The sequence below is a fragment of the Stegodyphus dumicola genome, chromosome 7 (genome assembly GCF_044657685.1).
Source record: "Stegodyphus dumicola isolate Sdum_Otavi_A_Nest chromosome 7, ASM4465768v1".
NCBI classification, from domain to species: Eukaryota; Metazoa; Arthropoda; class Arachnida; order Araneae; family Eresidae; genus Stegodyphus; species Stegodyphus dumicola.
This window is the reverse complement of record NC_140774.1, coordinates 44,842,028-44,861,244: the sequence shown is the minus strand read 5'-3', so window position 1 is coordinate 44,861,244 and position 19,217 is coordinate 44,842,028. Positions and strand designations below refer to the sequence as shown.

The window sequence follows — 19,217 nt, the reverse complement described above, 5'->3', positions numbered from 1 at the left end:
GAGTAATTACATTTCTTGTATGTAAAAACACTAGAAAAATTAGTTTTTCAGAAAACGCATTTAAAGATTTCACATTAACAGAAAAACTGTTCTGTTGTATTTACACACTTAAAATTATCCACATTTGTACATCACACCCTCCATATCTTTATACTTAAGTAATTTTGATTTCCTATTTGATTTTAATTTTTTTCTGGCTATTTTCGAAATGAGCGACGAATGAATTTTCGAGTTCTTTATTCTTTCGTTATCAATTCCAAAGTAATTTTTAATCATTTCTTGTTCAATTGATATGCCTAAATGTTCAAACACAGGAAGTAATCCAAGATACCCTGAATTAAAAATTAAAACGGCTATATATGCACCCAGCAACATAGTCTTTATACCTAATCGCAATGTTGCCAAACCCAGTTAAAAAAACCGCAATGTTGCCAGTCCCAGTTCCAAGAATTAAGGCAAATAATTATTGCCAGAAACAAAATAAAACTACCCAGAATTAAAATGAAATGTTTTAGCACAATTTTACACACAAACAGTTAAAAAAAAACACGGATAACAACATTGTTTACCTTTAAGTTGAGCCTTTTAAATGGCACTTCCGGTCTTTCTGCTTTCATTTCCAGTGCAGTTAATTGGCTATACCTTCTCTTCCAATTATCACAAACGTAAAAATGAACCATTTTCGGAATCCTACAAAATTGGCCTTTCAAATTGGGCAATAAAAAAATCAAATTTTTTCGCCGAAATCGTTTTTTTAACGTTGGCAGATACCTTAAACTACTTAGAGCACTACTTAGAGTAGTTCCGAGAAAGTCTACTTAATCTGATGTATACACCAATGACTTCTTCATACGGAATATTAAATTATACGCTTTTTTTTTTTTTTTTTTTTTTTGCATTTCATCTAAACGTATTGAATTCAATTAAATCTACTTAGTCGATAGAATGCACTCTTTAAAATTCACTATATATACTTACCATAGGGACACTCTCGCGCTAGGTTCACTTAACAGCTTTACATCTCACTCATCTTATAATTCAGAATGCACAAAAATTATATCATCTGAAGAATTATCTAATCGTTGCGACATGTTCTATTCAAATACTATAATAAATCTAAAACGATGTATAAAAGAAATTAAACAAATAAAAAATAAAAAGTTTTTCGCAGACGATTCAGCGCTACTTACTAAATACGCAGGCGCTACTCGTAAACATTCTGTTTTGTCCGAAACAGACTGGCGGCAATATTTGCTGCTAATTAATATTTCTTAGAGATATATTTTTCATTCAATTAATTCTGTTCTTATTTCGCAACAAGGCAAAAGTACATAATCCTTAAAATATCTTCATTAAAGATAGAAAGATATGGAAAACATAAAACAATTAAGAAAGCAATTTTTGCAGTTACAACTCACAGTTTCTACGCAAAAACAAGCAATTCGGCCAGCAAGCAAGAAAGCAGATTTTTTGGTGCACAAAAGTGAGTTTAATTTTGGTCCCACTCGTCAAAAAGACATTGCAGGTGCAGAAACTGAATTCACTGTTCTGCTAAGTTTCAAATGTAATCAAATATGGCTGCTATGGTAAAAAAAAAATTAGGCTTAGCTGCACTTAAACAGCTTTTAAATTCTTAATAATTCTATAACTATTGCATGCAGATTAACTAAAGGCATAAAAATCTTAACCAGAAGATAAGAACAACATAATTCAATCATTTTTAAAGCAAAAAATTCGCAATTTACCAACACATAAGGATAGAAAAAAACTGAGCTCATGGAGCTGAGTAACATAGTGGGTATATTTTTGGTACTGCCGATTGCAACCAAAAAGGGAGGTGCACAATTACATATTATAGCAATCCTATATACAAAATTTCAACGTTCTGAGGCTACTCGTTTTTGAGTTATGCGAGACACATACATGCGTACGTACATACGTACCGACGCCTGCGCACAGACTCCACGAAAAAAATCTCTTCTGAATCCATTTTAAATCAGTTTTAAAATTGGTTTGGGGAAAAAGATTCCTTTATTCTGTCCTTACGTACAAATGCCACGTAAAAACATGGTTAAATTGCATTCGACAGCGGTCAAAATGGCTATTTTCGTTGAAATAGAATACTCGGAATTTTTCATGATTATAATACTTTTTTTACTTCGTACAAGAAAGTAAAAATAAATAATAATGCAGAATAGTATGAATAAGGAATGAAATAAATTATAAAAAATAATAAGTTCCATGCAAGTAATCATTGAAATAAATAAATTATGAAAAATTTATAAACCAATCATTTAAATAACTTTAATAAATTTTTATAAAGTGAGAGAGTTGCGATTTCTTCAGAAGTTTAGGAACAGAATTTCTCAAGTGCAGTTTTCCCTCTTCCTGGTTTTCAAATTTCTCGGGATTCTGGAAATAAATTAAAAAGAGTTTTGATTATATATTTTTGCATAGTTAAAATTAAGATTCTTTATAATAAACAAAAAAGAAGAGAAAATTATACATCATTATTTGCAGTAAAAAGCAATTTGTAAAGCAATAAATATTTTTTAAAGGAGAAGACATTCCCATAAAATTTCGAATTTAAATCCCATAAAATTTTCGAATAGTTCAAATTAAAAGTAAGTTTTTATGCATTCCCGTAACAACCCATAAAAAGAATTAAAACATAAATTTATTGCTAATATTAATTCTGAGTTTTGCAATGAATGTCACGAACTTCGTAAACGAAGGTTGTTGAACTGTGTTCTAAGAAATCTACTAACCATGTAATGTTAGAAAGTCTACTCCTATCTCTGTCTCAACTAATCGAAAGCTTTTTTGACAATATTTTACCAAAACTATGGTCAAGTATTGTTTCTGACTTTGAGGAAAAGATAGCCTGGATCAGTGCTTTTTAAATGTTTCATCATTGCAACCCATGTACTAATTGCAGTTTATCACTATACGCATAAATATATTGTTCTAAAGAAGAGAAGGTAAGATTGATATTGAAAAGAACGTTATGCATTAATGTAGCAATAATAAGTACATATTTGTTACTCTTGTAAGGATTTATTTATTTTTATATGAACAGTTATGTTAAATAGCTTTATTGTCATTCTTCCTTTCCGCTCTCCTGTCAGAATGCTAATTTTTATTTCGCGCATATGAGGTAGAAAGAGATAATATTTAGAGGAAGGTTTTAGATTGTATACTCAGAGCGCGTTTCGCCTGTTGAAGGTCACGTTACAAGCTGCAATCCTAAGATAATAGTTTGTCTGCGGCTTTGTTTTATTCTTGCCATTAGTCAGAGCCTGACTAAGGCAGGGGCCTACGGGAAAGTTGCCCTGGGCTCCCACATCAGAAGGGGTCCCCAAATCAAATAGAAATTTATTTTACGTTTCCTTCTTTAATGAACTTTTTTTTAATCAAAATATCAGTACAGTGTAAAATACGTCAGTTTTATGTATCTTCTTCATTAATCTATCGTATGAACACAAAAAATATATATTTCGTAAATCCATGGCTTTCTATGGTGGAATTCAGCTAAATTTTCTCAATTACGATGGACAAATTTGGCCAAACTGGATTTGTAATACTATAACAAACAAGAGGCAGAACCAGATGCGGTTATGTTATGAAGACGACATCGAAAAAAAAAATTTTTTTTTAGCCTATTCTCTAAGTGCATAGGTCTTGTTCATGGTATTTTTCGTTAATTAATTCAAATTGTTAAAAAAAGGCTTTACATTTTCTAATTATAAATTTAAATAGCATTTTTGTCAAATTTTAGCTCTTCAGATGTGCTATATCCTTTTAATGATGGACATAGAATTGTCAGAAAATCAATAAAATGGACAGAATGATATTTCGTCTGACCACTGGAGAGGGAGGACTTTATAGCTATTTTGGGTTAATTTTCTTGTTATATATCTATGATGAGATGAAAAATTTAAATATCCCCATAAAGTTCGGTTCTTTATTACTGAAGTAGTGAAGCGCAGGGAGGGCAAAGAAGTTTTTGCCCCGGACCCCATTTAGGCTACACTACCATTAGCGCTTGTCACGCAGGTATAGGTTTGACCCAACTTTCACGTTATTAATTTCTGTGTAGCCTTTGGCAAACTTCAGATTTAACTTAGTTTTACATTTAAATTCCTTGTCTTTTGAGTTACGCCATAAATGCTGTCTGGTTTGTAAGCACAAAAAGTGCATTTTGTTAAATTATTTTGGAGTTCTGAATAAAAGAGTCTTTTACACCCTTCTTACGTTCTGTTTCATCTTACTAGACATAGCGACAAGTCGCTTAAAATCCAGCTTGAAGTCTGGATTTAGTTTTATGCTTCCTAGAAGGTGAGACTGTACACTTTTAACAATTAAGTAATAATTATAAATTAATTCCTAATTACATGTAAATAATATAATTACAAGCAAAATAATTTTAAAAAATCTATAAAGTGTTTCATGATCAGCACTTTAGGAGCTGCCTTAAATTAAATCACCACTCCCCACTTTTCTAATTTGTCTTTCTAAATCATCGGGTTTGTAAGGTTAGACGGCTGTTTATTATTTTGATTCACTGTTTGCAGTGAGCAGCAATTGACTGATGCTTCATTGAACCATCTGACGAGACCATCTTGGATAGTTCAAATAATATTTCCAAATTTCATAATATTAAGAGTACAGAAATCAAACCAGAATTAAGGTAATTCTCACTTTTATTTATTTCTTGAAGAAAACCGACCAAACTGACATTCCTGCTCTACTTCACGCAAGCTCATATCCGTAGGGCGTTATGTCAACAAGGCTGAAAAACACTTCAAAAACAGTAAAAAAATACTTTTCGGTGAAATGGGATGCTTGATTCCCAGGAAAAGAAATACCTCTTGAGAACCAAAACGCATCATCTTATTTCTCCCCTTTCATCGACTTTATTTCTTTCTCCAAAAAAGCATACGCAGTAACCTATCCACTATAGAGAGATCTAGAGAGCTTGAGTAGAAGCCAGGATTATAGAGCAGAATAATTTGCTCATGATAAAAATATATTTCTGCTATTGTTTCTCGGAAAATATTCGGCTTCTTTCAGAACAGTAGCATTCTATTACTCTCAAGGGCCAATATAAAATGTATTTTGGAAGGGCAAGGCAGTTTTCAACTCTAAAATGGTTCTTGGGGATGTCTAGATTAAATTTTCCTCCAAAGAGCGTCTCAGACATGCCAAATAGAGTTAAGGGCAGGAGATCTAGCTGGCCAATCCCCGCGTTAAATGTCCTCACTTTCCAGGTAATCGTCGATTAGCTGAGCTCTACGTGGACGAGCGCTGTCGTCCATTTACAGGAAACCAGGACCAACTGCTGCTCTAAAAGTCGGAGATAGGCCTGCCCAAACCATTACGCCTTCACCACCGTAATGATTCTTTTCCCTGATTAGGAAGAGATAGTTTCCAGGCTTTCTCCAAGTACAGGTGCGCCATGAATCAATGTTCAGGTTGAATGTCGAATTATCTGTAAAAAGGAAGGTGCTCCACAGAAGTCTGGTCCAAGGCGCATGCTGTCTGCACGATATAAAACGAGCTCTACTGTGTATTGCAATGAGCCAGACTTAAACAGCGGTTCTTTTGTCATATAGCTCTATTTCACGAAGCCTTCGGGCAAATGTAGAGCTTGAAACTCTAGTTCTAATGGCTGCGTACAGCTTGCGTGAGAACTGTGAATTTATAGCAGTCCTGTTTTGCCTCGCTGAAAGTATCAAATAACGATCCTTATTCGTCACCATGGATCTTGGTCGACATTGTCCAAGTCTTCACGATATGGGTCTAGTATCCTGAATGTGTTTCCACTAATTGTGGACGACACTGGCCGTCACATTGAGCTCCGAAGTCATCTTGCGCTTGTGATTGGGCCTGCCTTCAATCTACCAACTCTTTCCCATCTCCTTCCGTCGTCCATATGTTTGAAGCTACTCATTTTACCCGATACCTTATAATATTTGCTCAATTCTTGCGAATGTCTGAAGAAGTACGAGCGCACAAATCGCGGAAAATCCTTCGTGCGCTTTCATATCCCTCGCACAATCAAAGCTTTGCAGACACGCACGTGTACGCTTATGTGTTGGACTCTGCATAATTCTTCGGCGGCATAATTAGTACCTCTTGTTGAATACTTTTCGTAAAAACAGATATAATTTACAAATTATCTTAATTTTGCACACGAGTATATTAGCAATCTTATGAAACCTGCGTTCAAATATTTTCAATTTAACATAAACGGAACTATTTTTTTCCAAAACTGTTGAAGATGATTAAATCACTAACTTTGAACTGTGATGGAGCTATTTTAAACTGTGACGTTTCATTCATGGCCTTCATAGATCATATCTCATGAATGAGATTTGTTTTGCATTTTTTTAATATGTGTAAAGAGCGGCTTGTTGTTGTCGTATTTCTTTAGATAAGAGAATAAGTAAGCAATGTTTTACTTTTTCGTCCTGAGCAAATCAGACACTTTTCATTTCTTCCTTCTGATAACTTCTGAATGATACTGATAATTGATTATACGCACCTTTTATATTTTTCAGCTTTACTGGGTGAAACCATCTAACTTTTGTTTTGGAAAGAGACCTTATCCTCACACATTAAAAAAAATTCAGGAAAACTTTCCAGAATATCATATTTTCTCGTGTATTCCCCCCCTTTTTTGACTAACTCTATCGTCTGAAAATCGAAAGGGGAAAATTATGTGAATAATTCAGTTTCCGAATAATGCGTTTACATTAAGAGCATAATACGTAAATGACAGTAGTATTTCTTTAAAAGAAAACCTACATTCCAATAAAAATGCCTAGTAATGTTCAAATATTAGAGGAAATGCCAATATTTTTTTTTTTCCAATGGCTGGCCCTCAGCCGCTCTAACTATGACAGTAGAACTTCGCGGTTAAGTACCGCTCTTCCTCAATTTGAAATCAAACGTGATTCTAAAACTACGTTCTGGCCGGAAGTTGTAAGCAGAAATTCAAAAATGATAGGAAAGGAAGTTTAACTCAAAATTTAACTGTTGGATAAATAAATACAATCCTTACAAAGGTACATTTAGAATAAATAGCACGGTCAGAAATTCCCTTTTTCTTCCGTTCTTTTCTAGACTTTTCTGCTCTTCATACATGAGATGTTGTGATTTATTTTAACGAGCTTTATTTATGCAGAAAAATGTTATTTTATCAAAGTTATCGATGGATTAAGAGTGATTTATTATAAAATGATGAAGATAAATTCTGTTCCCATTACTTCCTAGAATTTCAAAATGCTGCTCTCTCGAAACCCCAGATGATGGATTTTTCAGACTTAAAATAATAAATATATAACAGATATTTATCAGACAATTAATTTTCGTTTCACTTTAATTATGAATTTCTTTAATTTGCATTTTATTTATTGGTTAAAATTAGCGACAAATTTGTTTTCAGTCAGTGTTTGTTTGCACTTTTACAATAGTTTATGCAAGAAGATATGCGTTGTTTTTACAATAACTTAATATTCTTAAGGATCAAGGGCGAAATGCAAGATTTGAAAAATGCTACTAGAAATGGAGCAAATTCTGAAAATAATGTTATTGGTGAAGATGATTCAGACTATAATTTCGTACTGTGCGAACGACATATTTCATGTGATAATACGATAATTACAGATTACATATACGGTACAGCATAGAAATGCTCAAAATAATATTTTTTACCACACATATATATATATTGAATTGAATAAAAGTGTTAGTATACTGAAATGAATAAAAGTGAATAAAAGTGTTAGTTTTTTTTTATTGAATTGAATAAAAGTGCTAGTGTTAGTATTAGTTTAGTTGAATAAAAGTTTTAATTATATTATTGAATTGAATAAAAGTGTTAGTATTAGTTTGAGAAATTCAAAAAACTGCAATTTACGTATCAAATGCAAGTGGATTGAAATTGCTTTCAAATATATTTCAATTCATAAGCAATCGCATTATTTACGTTATTTAAATAAGCGTAAATAATTAAACAGAAATCACTAATTTAAGAAAACCTTATATAATTAGTTTTTATAGTGTAATTAGAATCTATGAAGATTTTACTTTAAAATGTGGCCTGAAAATTCGGTGAAACATTGAGGAAGCAATTTCGACAGAGCAGTGGAATCGTTTGCATCAGTTATGATAATGCAAATTTCATCTGCACGTAAGTAGAGGACAAAAGACTATTGATGATTCAGCTTATTTAGAAGTACACAATGTTAGAAATAAAATTAACGTAAACTGAAAGTTAAAATTAGGTTAATGCAACTGTGTTTGGCGGCACAGAGCAGATAATATCTTTTCTAAATTTCACAATGTTGCGAAATTTCTCAATGTTCACAGTGTCTCACAATGTTCACAATATTTACACGATGTTCTTTTTTTCGGAAAATTCGCCTTTATTTAATATTTTTAAAAATTATTTCTATAGGTATTTAGAAGCTAATTTTAACTGATATCATTCTTTTTAAATGTACAAAGTCAGAAGTATTTTTTCCTTACTATTGCAGAATTCAAGATTGGCAGACCTTCCTTGTTAAAATAATCAGACTCTGAATATCTGGAAAAAAGTGGTCTATAATATACTAACTGATAAAAAGACAGTACAGTTGTTGTTAATAAATATAAATCAACTTCTGTAAAAAAGGTCTGGAATGATTTTAATATTTTATTTTGTTTTATTGAGATCAAATCAGCTTTCAATTAATAAGTATGAACGAATTTCGGGTTCTGAGAAAATAGAAGTTATCATAATTTCACTCGTGAGAATACGTCTTTCTATTTTATTGCGTAGGCTATCTAGTGGAAAAAGTTTACGGTTACGTTTTGAATTACAAAGACTAATGACGTCATGATCTAAATGCAAGTGGCGTTAATTTTCAAAAGAACAGAGCGGCCCACCAGCGGCCGAGCGGTAAAGTCGCTGAACACTGGTAGTTCGGTCCGAGGTTCGAATCCCGCGAACGGGCTGGCTGCATGGGCGTTTTCGTGGTTTTCCCCATGTGTAACGTGTATACGAGCCAGTTTCCCTTAGAAAGTCCTCCACGAAAGGCATCCCTCCCCTCAGGCAGATAGCCCTCGTGTGCTTTGCCATAATTAAATACACCAAAAGAACAGAGCAGGTTGTCTCGAATAAAAATATACTCAACCTGAACTTCAATACAATGCTGTTTTTATCAGATTATGTGTATTAAAAGCATATTAACAAATTGCATTGTGGTACGGGTAAGTGTAGTCTCACTACGGGTGACGTTAGGACTGATTTTCTCCCACTAGAATAAACAAAGCCACAGATTCTTTTTCCCAAATTCTGTTCTTTTTAGCATAGTCTGACGCCATTACTTAATACGTTTATGCCTTAGTTAACATAAACTTATTACTATTCCGCAATAGTAATAAGTTTATGCATTAGTTACACCGCGCCCAACTAGCGGCCTTAGTTGGACGCCGGGTAAGTGAAATTTAGCGAACTTTAAAAGAGGTAAGCTTGCCTGCGACATTTCATCAAAACTCTTTGCTTCAATATTAATATCACATTCATGTACTGTACGTTTCCTTCACTAACTTGTTATCATGCAGGGAAAAAGCGGGTAAAACAGAATTGTTAAAAATATTTTATACAATGCTTTCCGTGCTGCATGCTTTTCCGTTTAGTTTGAGTATACTTTTATATGAGACATCCTGTATCATAACTACGCTATTTTGAAATCTTTCTTTAAATATACGATTTGTTGATTATTGTTGTGACTTATCTCAGTGTCTGACAGTAACATCAGAACAAGCCACGAAATACTACATCGTGGCGAGGAGAACAAGATTGCGATTGTCGTTGGCAGGAGCTTGAGCACCATACAGGTAACAGTATGACTTTGTTCAATTCCACCCCCAATTTTGATGAAGAGCACCTCCGGAGGACGGATCCGAGAGTCTCCCACTCTTTTTTCCCCTACCAACAACCTCTTTAGAGGGCTGTCCGCTCGCCGTGTATTTAGAGTGTCCCCATGCCGCCCAGACACTATATATTTACAAACATTCGTATTTTCTCCGGGATTCGAATCCAGGTTCTTTGGTGTGGCACTCAACATCGTTAACCATTATTCCGAATGGGGGCATATATGATTTTATTTATCTCACTTCTCTTCTGCGCCATTTATCGACGTGTTTATTTACCTTGGATAGAGCTGTTGCACCATTTAGTTTAGTTTATTGCCGCTATAGCTGCAGGAGAGAGATTAAGTATTCGAATAGTCTGCAAAAGCTTTCTGGAACACATGGTCTGGATGAACTAGTCGACGCAATATAAATTAATTCTGTTGTAGCGACAGAGTAAGTCATCATCTTGATTTGTAGAAATGCTTTGTTGTGCTTTCACAGTTGCTGCAATTTGTGATCCTTGTTGGGCTGTAGCAAAAGCTTCAAAATCTAAAAATGTTTCATTTGGAATTTTATTTATCTCCACCCTAGGAAAAGTATCAGCAATTCTACTGTTAGTTTCACTTGGATGGCAAGAATAAGAACTAAATATAAAATCTTTACGTAAGCTGCAGTTACCCGAATTTTCCTTAAAGATATGGATAAATGGCTTTTAGTCGCTGTATGTTGTGAATTTGACAAAACTGCAATTGGTTTTCATATATCTTCATTTATTTGCATGAGTAAACCACCGATAGCAATGTAGCTGGCATCGGCAGTTATAGTACATAATTTTGCATTTGGAATAGGATGACAAAGTACCTAATTTTAGTTAGAGCATCCTTAGCTTTCATGAATGCTTGCTAAGCTACCTCTGATCATTGAAGTAAATCCTGTTATTTAAAGTTTGAATTGTGCCTTATATTTATTGAATTTTTTGTTCTTCCTGAAGTTTTATTTAAAGGTGCTACGGCCTTTAGCAAAAAAACTTTCATAAATTTAAAAAAAAATTAAGAACAGTCTTAATTGAGCAACAGTGGGTAGTTTAGGAAGTTTTATTATACTCTTTGCGGGTTTGGAAAATGTTTGGAAATAGTATTCCGTACCGAAAAACTTTGGAACCTCTAAATTCAGAGGTGGAAATACCAAATGTGCGCATTCAAACTTTGAGGCATAATCCAAATGATTGAAGGCAGATAAATAAGATTTTTAGGTGTTCATAATTGTTCTGATGAAATTTTCTTGCTACCAAAATATTATCCACAAAGGCATGAACGAAAGAAGGGTTACGAGCAACTACATCAATGAATCTTTGTAATGTAGCAGCTGTGTGGAAAAAGTTAAATTGCATTCTAGTGCTTTCAAACAGGCCAAAAAAGTGTAATGATGGCACTTTTATGTATGTCTTCAAGATTGGTAGTAATTTGGTCTTAAACTTTAATATGGTAATATGAGAGGAAATTTTCAATCTAAGAAGACCTGCTGTAAAATCTAAGATATTTACAACTTCGTAATAATCTTTTAGAGTTTGAACATTATATTCACGGCACTCACTCACAGTTCATCATTCTTGAAATTTATCTTTAGGGCCATAAGCAAAGATCAGGCTTAGTTGGTATTATAAAAACGCATGTGATCAAGATCAATCATGTTCTGAATTTTCTTCTTAGCAATTCGCAAACGGTCAAGTGTAAGTCTGCTATTTTTGACAAAAGCAGGACCAAAACTTTGTTTACAGAATTATTCGCTATCGCGTATACAAATTTCTAGCGGGGGTAGATTGTCAGATATGAATCTGGATCAAATAACAGTGCGAGGTGAGAAACATCACGTCGTGTGCAAGTGAGCAGAAAACACTAGAAATGGGAAAGCAACACAAAAGCAAAGAATATTATTTTTTTCATCAGTCAAAATTGTGATAGAAAAGAGGTCATACAAGGTGTTTGAAGTTTCGACCACCAACTGCAAAGCAAGCCTGACATCGGCATCACATGGAATCACAAATGTATTTGGAATTTCTGATGTGTTTTGAATGGCCACGGCAGTTAAGCAAATACGTGTCACAAAATCCTGTTCATTGTCCACGGGTGTGTCGGATACCAAAACTTTCATGTAGCCCCATGGAAAAAATACCGGAAAAAAATCCCCCCCCCAAAAAATCTTATAACAGCCTCCCGCCTAACAAACAAGAAAGAGAAATGGACCTATTACGTGGTCCCTCATAATACCGTACCAAACATTTACAGCAAACCGTTGTTATGCTAAACATGTTCATGTAACACGGGGGCCCTCTACCGCCCATATATGTGAATTGAGTATTGCAGGTGTCTTCTCTGGTGAAGTATGACTCGTTTGTAAATAAAACGGAAGCCGGAAAAAGGCCACACTTCCACATACCATTAAGCAAAAACAAGTCTTTGTGGGTAATCATCAAGCTGCTGTAGCAGTACACGCCTTTCATAGTATGGGTACAATTGATTAGAGTTCAGGATACTCCAGTAGATGGTTTGGAGAAGTGAGTATTGATAGTTCTTGTAGTAGTAGTTGGAGTGTCTTCTGCCTCACGAAGCACCATATCTTCGATTTCATTGGTCCTTGCCGTTTGACCCAGATTTATAACATGTATTCTCCCGTATGAAGTTTGGATTGAGTTGTAGCTTTACGGAATTTTAACATTTGACTCTCTTTAAACTGTTATGGTAGGTAGCCTAGGCTGCACGTTAGACAGCTCGCATTCATCTACATTCTACATTGAGAGTCGTAATCCACCAGGATATGTGAATCACTGGCCTGATTGATTTAAGTCGGTAATTACTAATGTTCTTCTAACGTAGCTGCGTTCAGGACACTTGTTACCTTCTCGACTGACTATTAGTATAGCGATCTGAGGTAGTAAATGAGTCGCAAACATCAAGTGGCCTCCATAAACAGTTTTATATCTTACTTGAACTATTTTCGTGATTGTAATGCCTAATAAGTATGTGATAATTCTATGATCTGTGATTGCCACCCCTGGGCGCGGGTAGTCCAGAAAATGGAGAGAGAGTCATGGTCATTGATAAACAGTAGTCTCTTTGATACGGCAATGTCCTAGACTGAAAAAGCAAGTTGAAATTTTCTGTCAGCACGACAAAGAAGACTTACTGCATTAAAGTCCTGTGCTACTATGCCATAAGTGGCTATTTAGGAAGCACCTGTCAATGATACTGCAAATAAGTAAAGGATTAAGTTATACATAACTGACCGCAAAAAATAAAGTAAAAGCTTTAAAACAAGATAACTCTTATTTAAAAGGAAATATTTTTGCTACATTTCATTACACGGGCTTTTGGGTGAATATTATATTTTCTTCTTTTCAGTTACTTTAAACAATGGTTGTAAATCAGCAAGGCCAAGAGCTTCACCCAAAGATCGTGTATCATCCGAAATATACAGAAACGCAGTCAGTCCGATTCACGAAGTTTGTGGAGAAGAAGTACGGTATCCAGATTAGTAAGTAAATGAATGTTAATCTTATTTTTTTTCTTTATATATTGGCATGAGCTGCTTTTCCCAGTCAACTATCATATTCTTTACATATGTACAGTCAAACAAATATCAGTTCCGGAGCGAAAAGGGTGATATCTTAGTTGTAAATTAAAAATTTTATCCGTTACTTTTACCTTTAATTATCAAAGAAAATTATTACAATAATACAAGCTAAATTACAACAGTACCAATCCCAGATTGTGCTCGAAAAATAAATTCATTTTTAAAATCAACACTAAAGATAATGTCCGAATGAAAGGGAGAGAGTGAATTCATTAGAAATGATTTATTTGCTTTTTTGCATATGAGTATTCTAGAGACCGCAACGCACGTCGAATAAAAAGGATGTGCTTTTATATGTGCGATCAAAGTCTTCTATATTCCACAGGAATATTTTATACCTGGCGTGCATTTTGGTGTTTGAGAAGCACTTCTAAGTCCACTTACATACGAAACTTTTGTTGCAAATAGTACAAATAAATAGGCTGAAATAATGCAACTATAATTTACACTAGAAAGAAGGACAGCGGAAGATACTAGAAGTCCCATGCTTTTAAGCACCTGAAAACAACAAAAGCCTGAAACCACCGGATTGAAAACATAAAATTTGATTTCTATCAGAAGCGAAGCCAGACTCATCCAGTGCAAAAGAAAATTAAATTTTCCAATGGGGGGGGGGTATTAGGAAAAAAATTTCGATTCCCTTCAGATTTAATCAATTAGTTTTAAAATGCTCCCTGTTTCATAGACATATTTTAAGTCTTCCTTCCCCACATATGACTAATACAGGACAGCACATTTTTTTTTAAACTTATCTTTTAATTTCTCGTAACACATAAAGTTACCAGTTGGAGTTAGCTAGTTGGTGTCTTTATGCGTCCTGCCAAGTTCCCAGTTGTTAGATATATTAACTGATGACAAGAATAGCAGGTAACTAGAGTTTTGGCAAATAAAACAAGAGCCGAAACAAAAGAATTTTGTTATCAGTTGTTAAAACTATAGTGTCAAGATATATCAGTCGTGCGATAGAATAGATAGTAGATTGGCCAATCGAGTTTTTTTAAGCTATTGGCCAATATATGACTATCCTATTTTTTTACTAAAGTGTTTCACGGGTAGAAAACTGTGGTAGTTTGAAGACTGTATAAATGATGTAAATTGATTAAATAAAACATTTCTTTAACTCCACAAGAATGGCAGATGACTTGTTTGCCCTTTCAGGCAAAGTTGCCATTCTGCGATAATCCACTATCTAACAAACCTAGACAAAAGGACGTGATTTGACAAGCCAAATGGACATTTAATGAATATTGAAATTATTTTACAAAGTCACAATTTTGCGTAGTAATATATATCAGGATATAAGACTTCAGTAACTTTTAGGATGATATATACAGGGAAAATTGTAATACAGTAAAAATATATATACACTCTGAAAAAAAAAATGAGGGGGGGGCAGTTTCATATTTTCCGTTCTACTGGATCGATTGACGAAATTAAACTTGCGAATTTCATGTCTCGAAAGCGCGACTTAGAATACATATTAAATTTATATATAGAATTGTTCAAACATCAGTATTTTGACGCAAAATCGGACTTTTTCTGATATAACATACCAATTGTTTTCCACGTTTCGATTCTACAACTCAAATTCTACCAAAGCGAAAAGTTTCGAAAAAGTTGCACTTGTAGTTTTTAAAAAATTAGGTCTCAAAATTTTAGCTGTACAATGTTAATTGAATTTAGTATATATGTATTAATATTTCTTTTTTATTAAACTTATTTATTTCTTTCTTTCACAGTTCGAAATTTAGGTTATATCCAAATAAAACCGCAGATATATTCTGATTTATGTTTTAAATTTTTACTTTTTAGTAATTTTTATAAATTTTTAGAAAAGTATTTTGAATTATAATCTATAAAATTCTTGCCATCACCTTAAAGTGCATGTATTTCTAGTCATATCTGCAAAAAATTAGTTTTAATTCAAAGTTCCAACGATATACTTGAATTTACATATTGGCATATTTTTTGTAAGTGATAGTAACGCCAAATGTGCTTTATGCATCTTGACAAAATTATTTGAAAGAATGAACGATGCACCTTTTTTTTCGTTCGTGTAGAATGAAAAAAGGGAAAAGAAAACAGATTACTACAAATTAAGAATTTCGCCAAGCGAATTATTCTTGGCGCAAACTCAAAAAAGTGCGCCCAGATAAAGTTTTAAATTTCTCGGTAAGTTTTTCCCCAAATTTTACAAAATTAAATATTTGGACATAATTTGAGTCGTAGAATCGAAATATCGAAAAAACAGATATGTCATTTCAGAAAAATTCCAATTTTGTGTCAGAATACCTATGTTAGAACAGAACTACGTAGAGTTCTCAAGTTGTTTTTCTCAAAGTAGAAGACGTGAAAAGTGTACAGTGCCCTCGCTGGGACTCGAACCTGACCTTTTGAATATGCGCCGAGTGTGCTATCTTTACACCACGAAGACATGGAAGGAGGGAGAAAATACCTTATAGACTCTCTCTTTTAAAGGGCGACTGAGGATTAGGGGACCAAGTAGCCATATTTCGGTGGTGATGAATTATAGTCTACTACCTTTTAGTTGGGGCACCACTGTAGAGTCATTAATTTTTTAGAAAGAAAAAAAAAGCAGGAGATTTGAAAAATATGCAAACCTGGACCTTTCGAATGGGCGCCGAGTGTGATACCGTTACACCTTTAAGGCATGATGAAAGGAGTGCGAAAATACATTATACCATATATAAATCTAATATATACCTTAAATCGCGCTTCACGAGGCATGAAAAACGCAGATTAAGTTTCGTCAGTCGGCCCAGTAGAACGGGCGATATAGAACTGTAGCATTTTTTTTTAATGTGTGTATGCTGTACAATATGTACAACATATACACTAAATGTGCAACAATACAGCATTATAAATACATACCTACACTATTTAATACTGTTATGAACACACTCAAAATATATGTAACTAATTAATACAGAAGAAAATTACCTAATTTTATGCTATTGCAGAAGCATTTAAAAAGCTTTATGTAGTTTAGACATAGACGAAGCATTTGTTAAGCCGTTTGCCGCTCCAAGCAAATAATGCTGTCTATTGAGGGAAGTTTCAGATGAAAACGTTTCGTAAGTTGACAAGTAAATGCATAATGTTTGGATGTAGCCAGTGAACCGCTTTGTATCTCTTAGCCCCAATCTGTATAAATATGACAAGAAGGGGCCGTGTCTGGTAAGAAATATGCTATACTTGAGGGTTTGGTGAATCTTTTAAATCTGACTTTTGGGAAGTATTTACAGGTCAATCATCCCGTTGACCAATCATACAAAATAATAATAATAATAATAATAGTAATATCATTATCATCAAAAATATTTTCTATGTTATTTCAATAACTAAAACGCGATTAATAAATTTAATTATGCTCATTATAAATAATTTTAATTCATTTTTTATTCTCTAAAAATAGCAATATCGATGTTTGCCCATTTTTTTTCTCTGTCTTCTCTCTTCACACATTTCTTTGCAGTAATACGTTATAGTGCTTATCATTCGACTTGTAAGGCTACGTTCAATACTGGATTCAGTTTACGTAATATTCTCTGACAAAGTTCGGTCCTTCCAATAATTTTTGTTAGCTGTTCACCTATTAATTCTTATGCAGGAACTACAACACAGTCGTTGTTTATTAAATTGTCCTCCCGTTCTTTCTAAGCCCGTTTTTCATCTATGTTAATAAGAGTTTTATTATCTAATTTCTTAGTGCATAACTTTGAACTGCACACACATTAAAAAAAAAAAAGAAAAAAAGACTTGCCTGTATGAAGGGGAAAACCTGGTCATTTATGTATTAAAAATAATTTTGGCTATTTAGAATTTAGTTTTATTTTTCTCAATTGTAATTTAGTTTGTTTTGAAATTTTTAAACCGAACTGTACTGAAACCGGACAGACTGAAGCCGGACTATGCAAAGCATTTGTTGTATTTAATCTCAGTCCTTTTCTATTTAATCTTACAGGCGATTACTGGAATCTCCAGAAGTGGTCGGCAGAAAAATTTCCTGAATTCTGGGAATGCGTATGGGAATTTTTTGACGTCAAACATTCTCAACCATTTACAGAGGTAAAAAATAGAACTTTGCCTTTTCCCCTTCTAGAATAGGAATTGTCAAAACAAATTTCTGCACTTGAAGACAGCGAAATTATTCGGCGTCACAATGGCGTTTTAAATCCTTATTTTTACGTACAATTTTGTAACAAAACCTTTTCATATTGTTACATAAAATTAATACATATTAACTTTTGTAACAAACTTTAATATTAGAGACATCCGTGGACATTCAGAATTTTCGTATCGCTAAATTTGTTGCGTTACATTATGTGATGCCACTATAAATATATCTTCCGTCTGCCACTGCGTGAAACAAAAGGTCTTCAAATTGGTTTCCTTACATCCTCTCCCACAGACATTTCTTAGTATGTTGCCATCTGGCAAAGCTTAAGATCTTTAATTTATCTTTTAAAATTAATTAGTCTTTAACTGCTTGAAAATCTGTGGGATTTAAAACTGATAAACGTATTTCTTTAATAATTTAAATCTTAATTTTACTTTTAATAATAAATATACTTTACATAAATTAAAATATAGCCAACAGAGTTTTATGAATATTTGAGGCGTTATTGCAATTAATGAAAGATGTTCCTAACGTGTTATATGTTACATACTTGATACAGAATACTTTGGAACCAGTTTTTTTTTTTTTTTTTTTTCCAGAATATAAATGAAGTTTACTATGAGCGGTTTAAACAAATTAAGATATAAAATAACCAGCTAGGACAATATTTTATATATTAAATGGTTTTCCGGATTCTGTACTGGTAGATACCAATACTGTGTATAACTGGATTCTAATTATTTGGCCGTCAGATACTCGATCAGAACAATGGTTATCCCAGTTGTTCATTCAAGGTCAAATAAGATTTATGTTTCTTCTTATTGCACTTGAATCTTTTTAATTTTTTCTGTTTGTTAAATAATGCAAATAAATAGAATATTTTTGAAAATTTAATTAAATAATTAATTTTTGATTTTTAAATAAAGCTATTAAATGTGCCCGCGATTGGAAAAAATAAAGCTATTAAATTAGCTTTGATGAACGTGACATTTATTTCTTTGGAAAAGTATTTTATCCTTTCATCGCTGGATTTCACAGTGAATTTATCTGATAGTTATTATGCACAATTAAATTGAGTTAAATTTTGTTAAAAGAGGGTATGAAAACAATTGGATATCAATTTCTTACTAGGTGGTATAATATAAAAAGCGAAATAAAAAAAATTAAATATTAAAAGAAATATAACTAATTTAATAAAACAATAAAATAATTAAATTAAACTAATTTTTTTTTATTAAGACAACGTCTGTCCTGCATTTCCGTCCTGGTTTTTTGTGGTAAAATAATGTTTTACAAGACCCTATGATGAAGGAAACGTAAGGAGTTTACTCTTATATTTCCAGTCGTTCCTTTGAGTTCTTTATTATTTAAAAAGTAAACAGTTTGTATTGAAATGTATAGAAAAGCAACGTAGTCTAAGAGGAAACGAGATTTTGCATAACGCTAAAATTGTGGAAATTTGGAATTAAGAAATTAAATATGATGCGAATGTACTCGTCAAATAATATTTAGCAAAGGCATTTAGTAACAATATCTGCGT

General features: G+C 33.2%; 1 protein-coding gene across 2 annotated transcripts in view; it reads left to right on the top strand.

The window, feature by feature from the left end:
- Positions 1 to 19,217, top strand: part of LOC118190353 (acetoacetyl-CoA synthetase-like) — a 106,136-nt gene that overhangs the window by 11,917 nt on the left and 75,002 nt on the right. Inside the window, exons 1-3 of one of the 2 annotated variants that reach the window (XM_035361058.2) lie at positions 8,567 to 8,680; positions 13,305 to 13,437; positions 17,522 to 17,625. In XM_035361058.2, the coding sequence (XP_035216949.1) occupies positions 13,317 to 13,437; positions 17,522 to 17,625 (225 nt within the window). In that variant the 5' untranslated portion in view covers positions 8,567 to 8,680; positions 13,305 to 13,316. Of the gene's footprint in view, positions 1 to 8,566; positions 8,681 to 13,304; positions 13,438 to 17,521; positions 17,626 to 19,217 lie in introns of those variants that run through there. The other variant, XM_035361057.2, reaches the window with a different exon arrangement.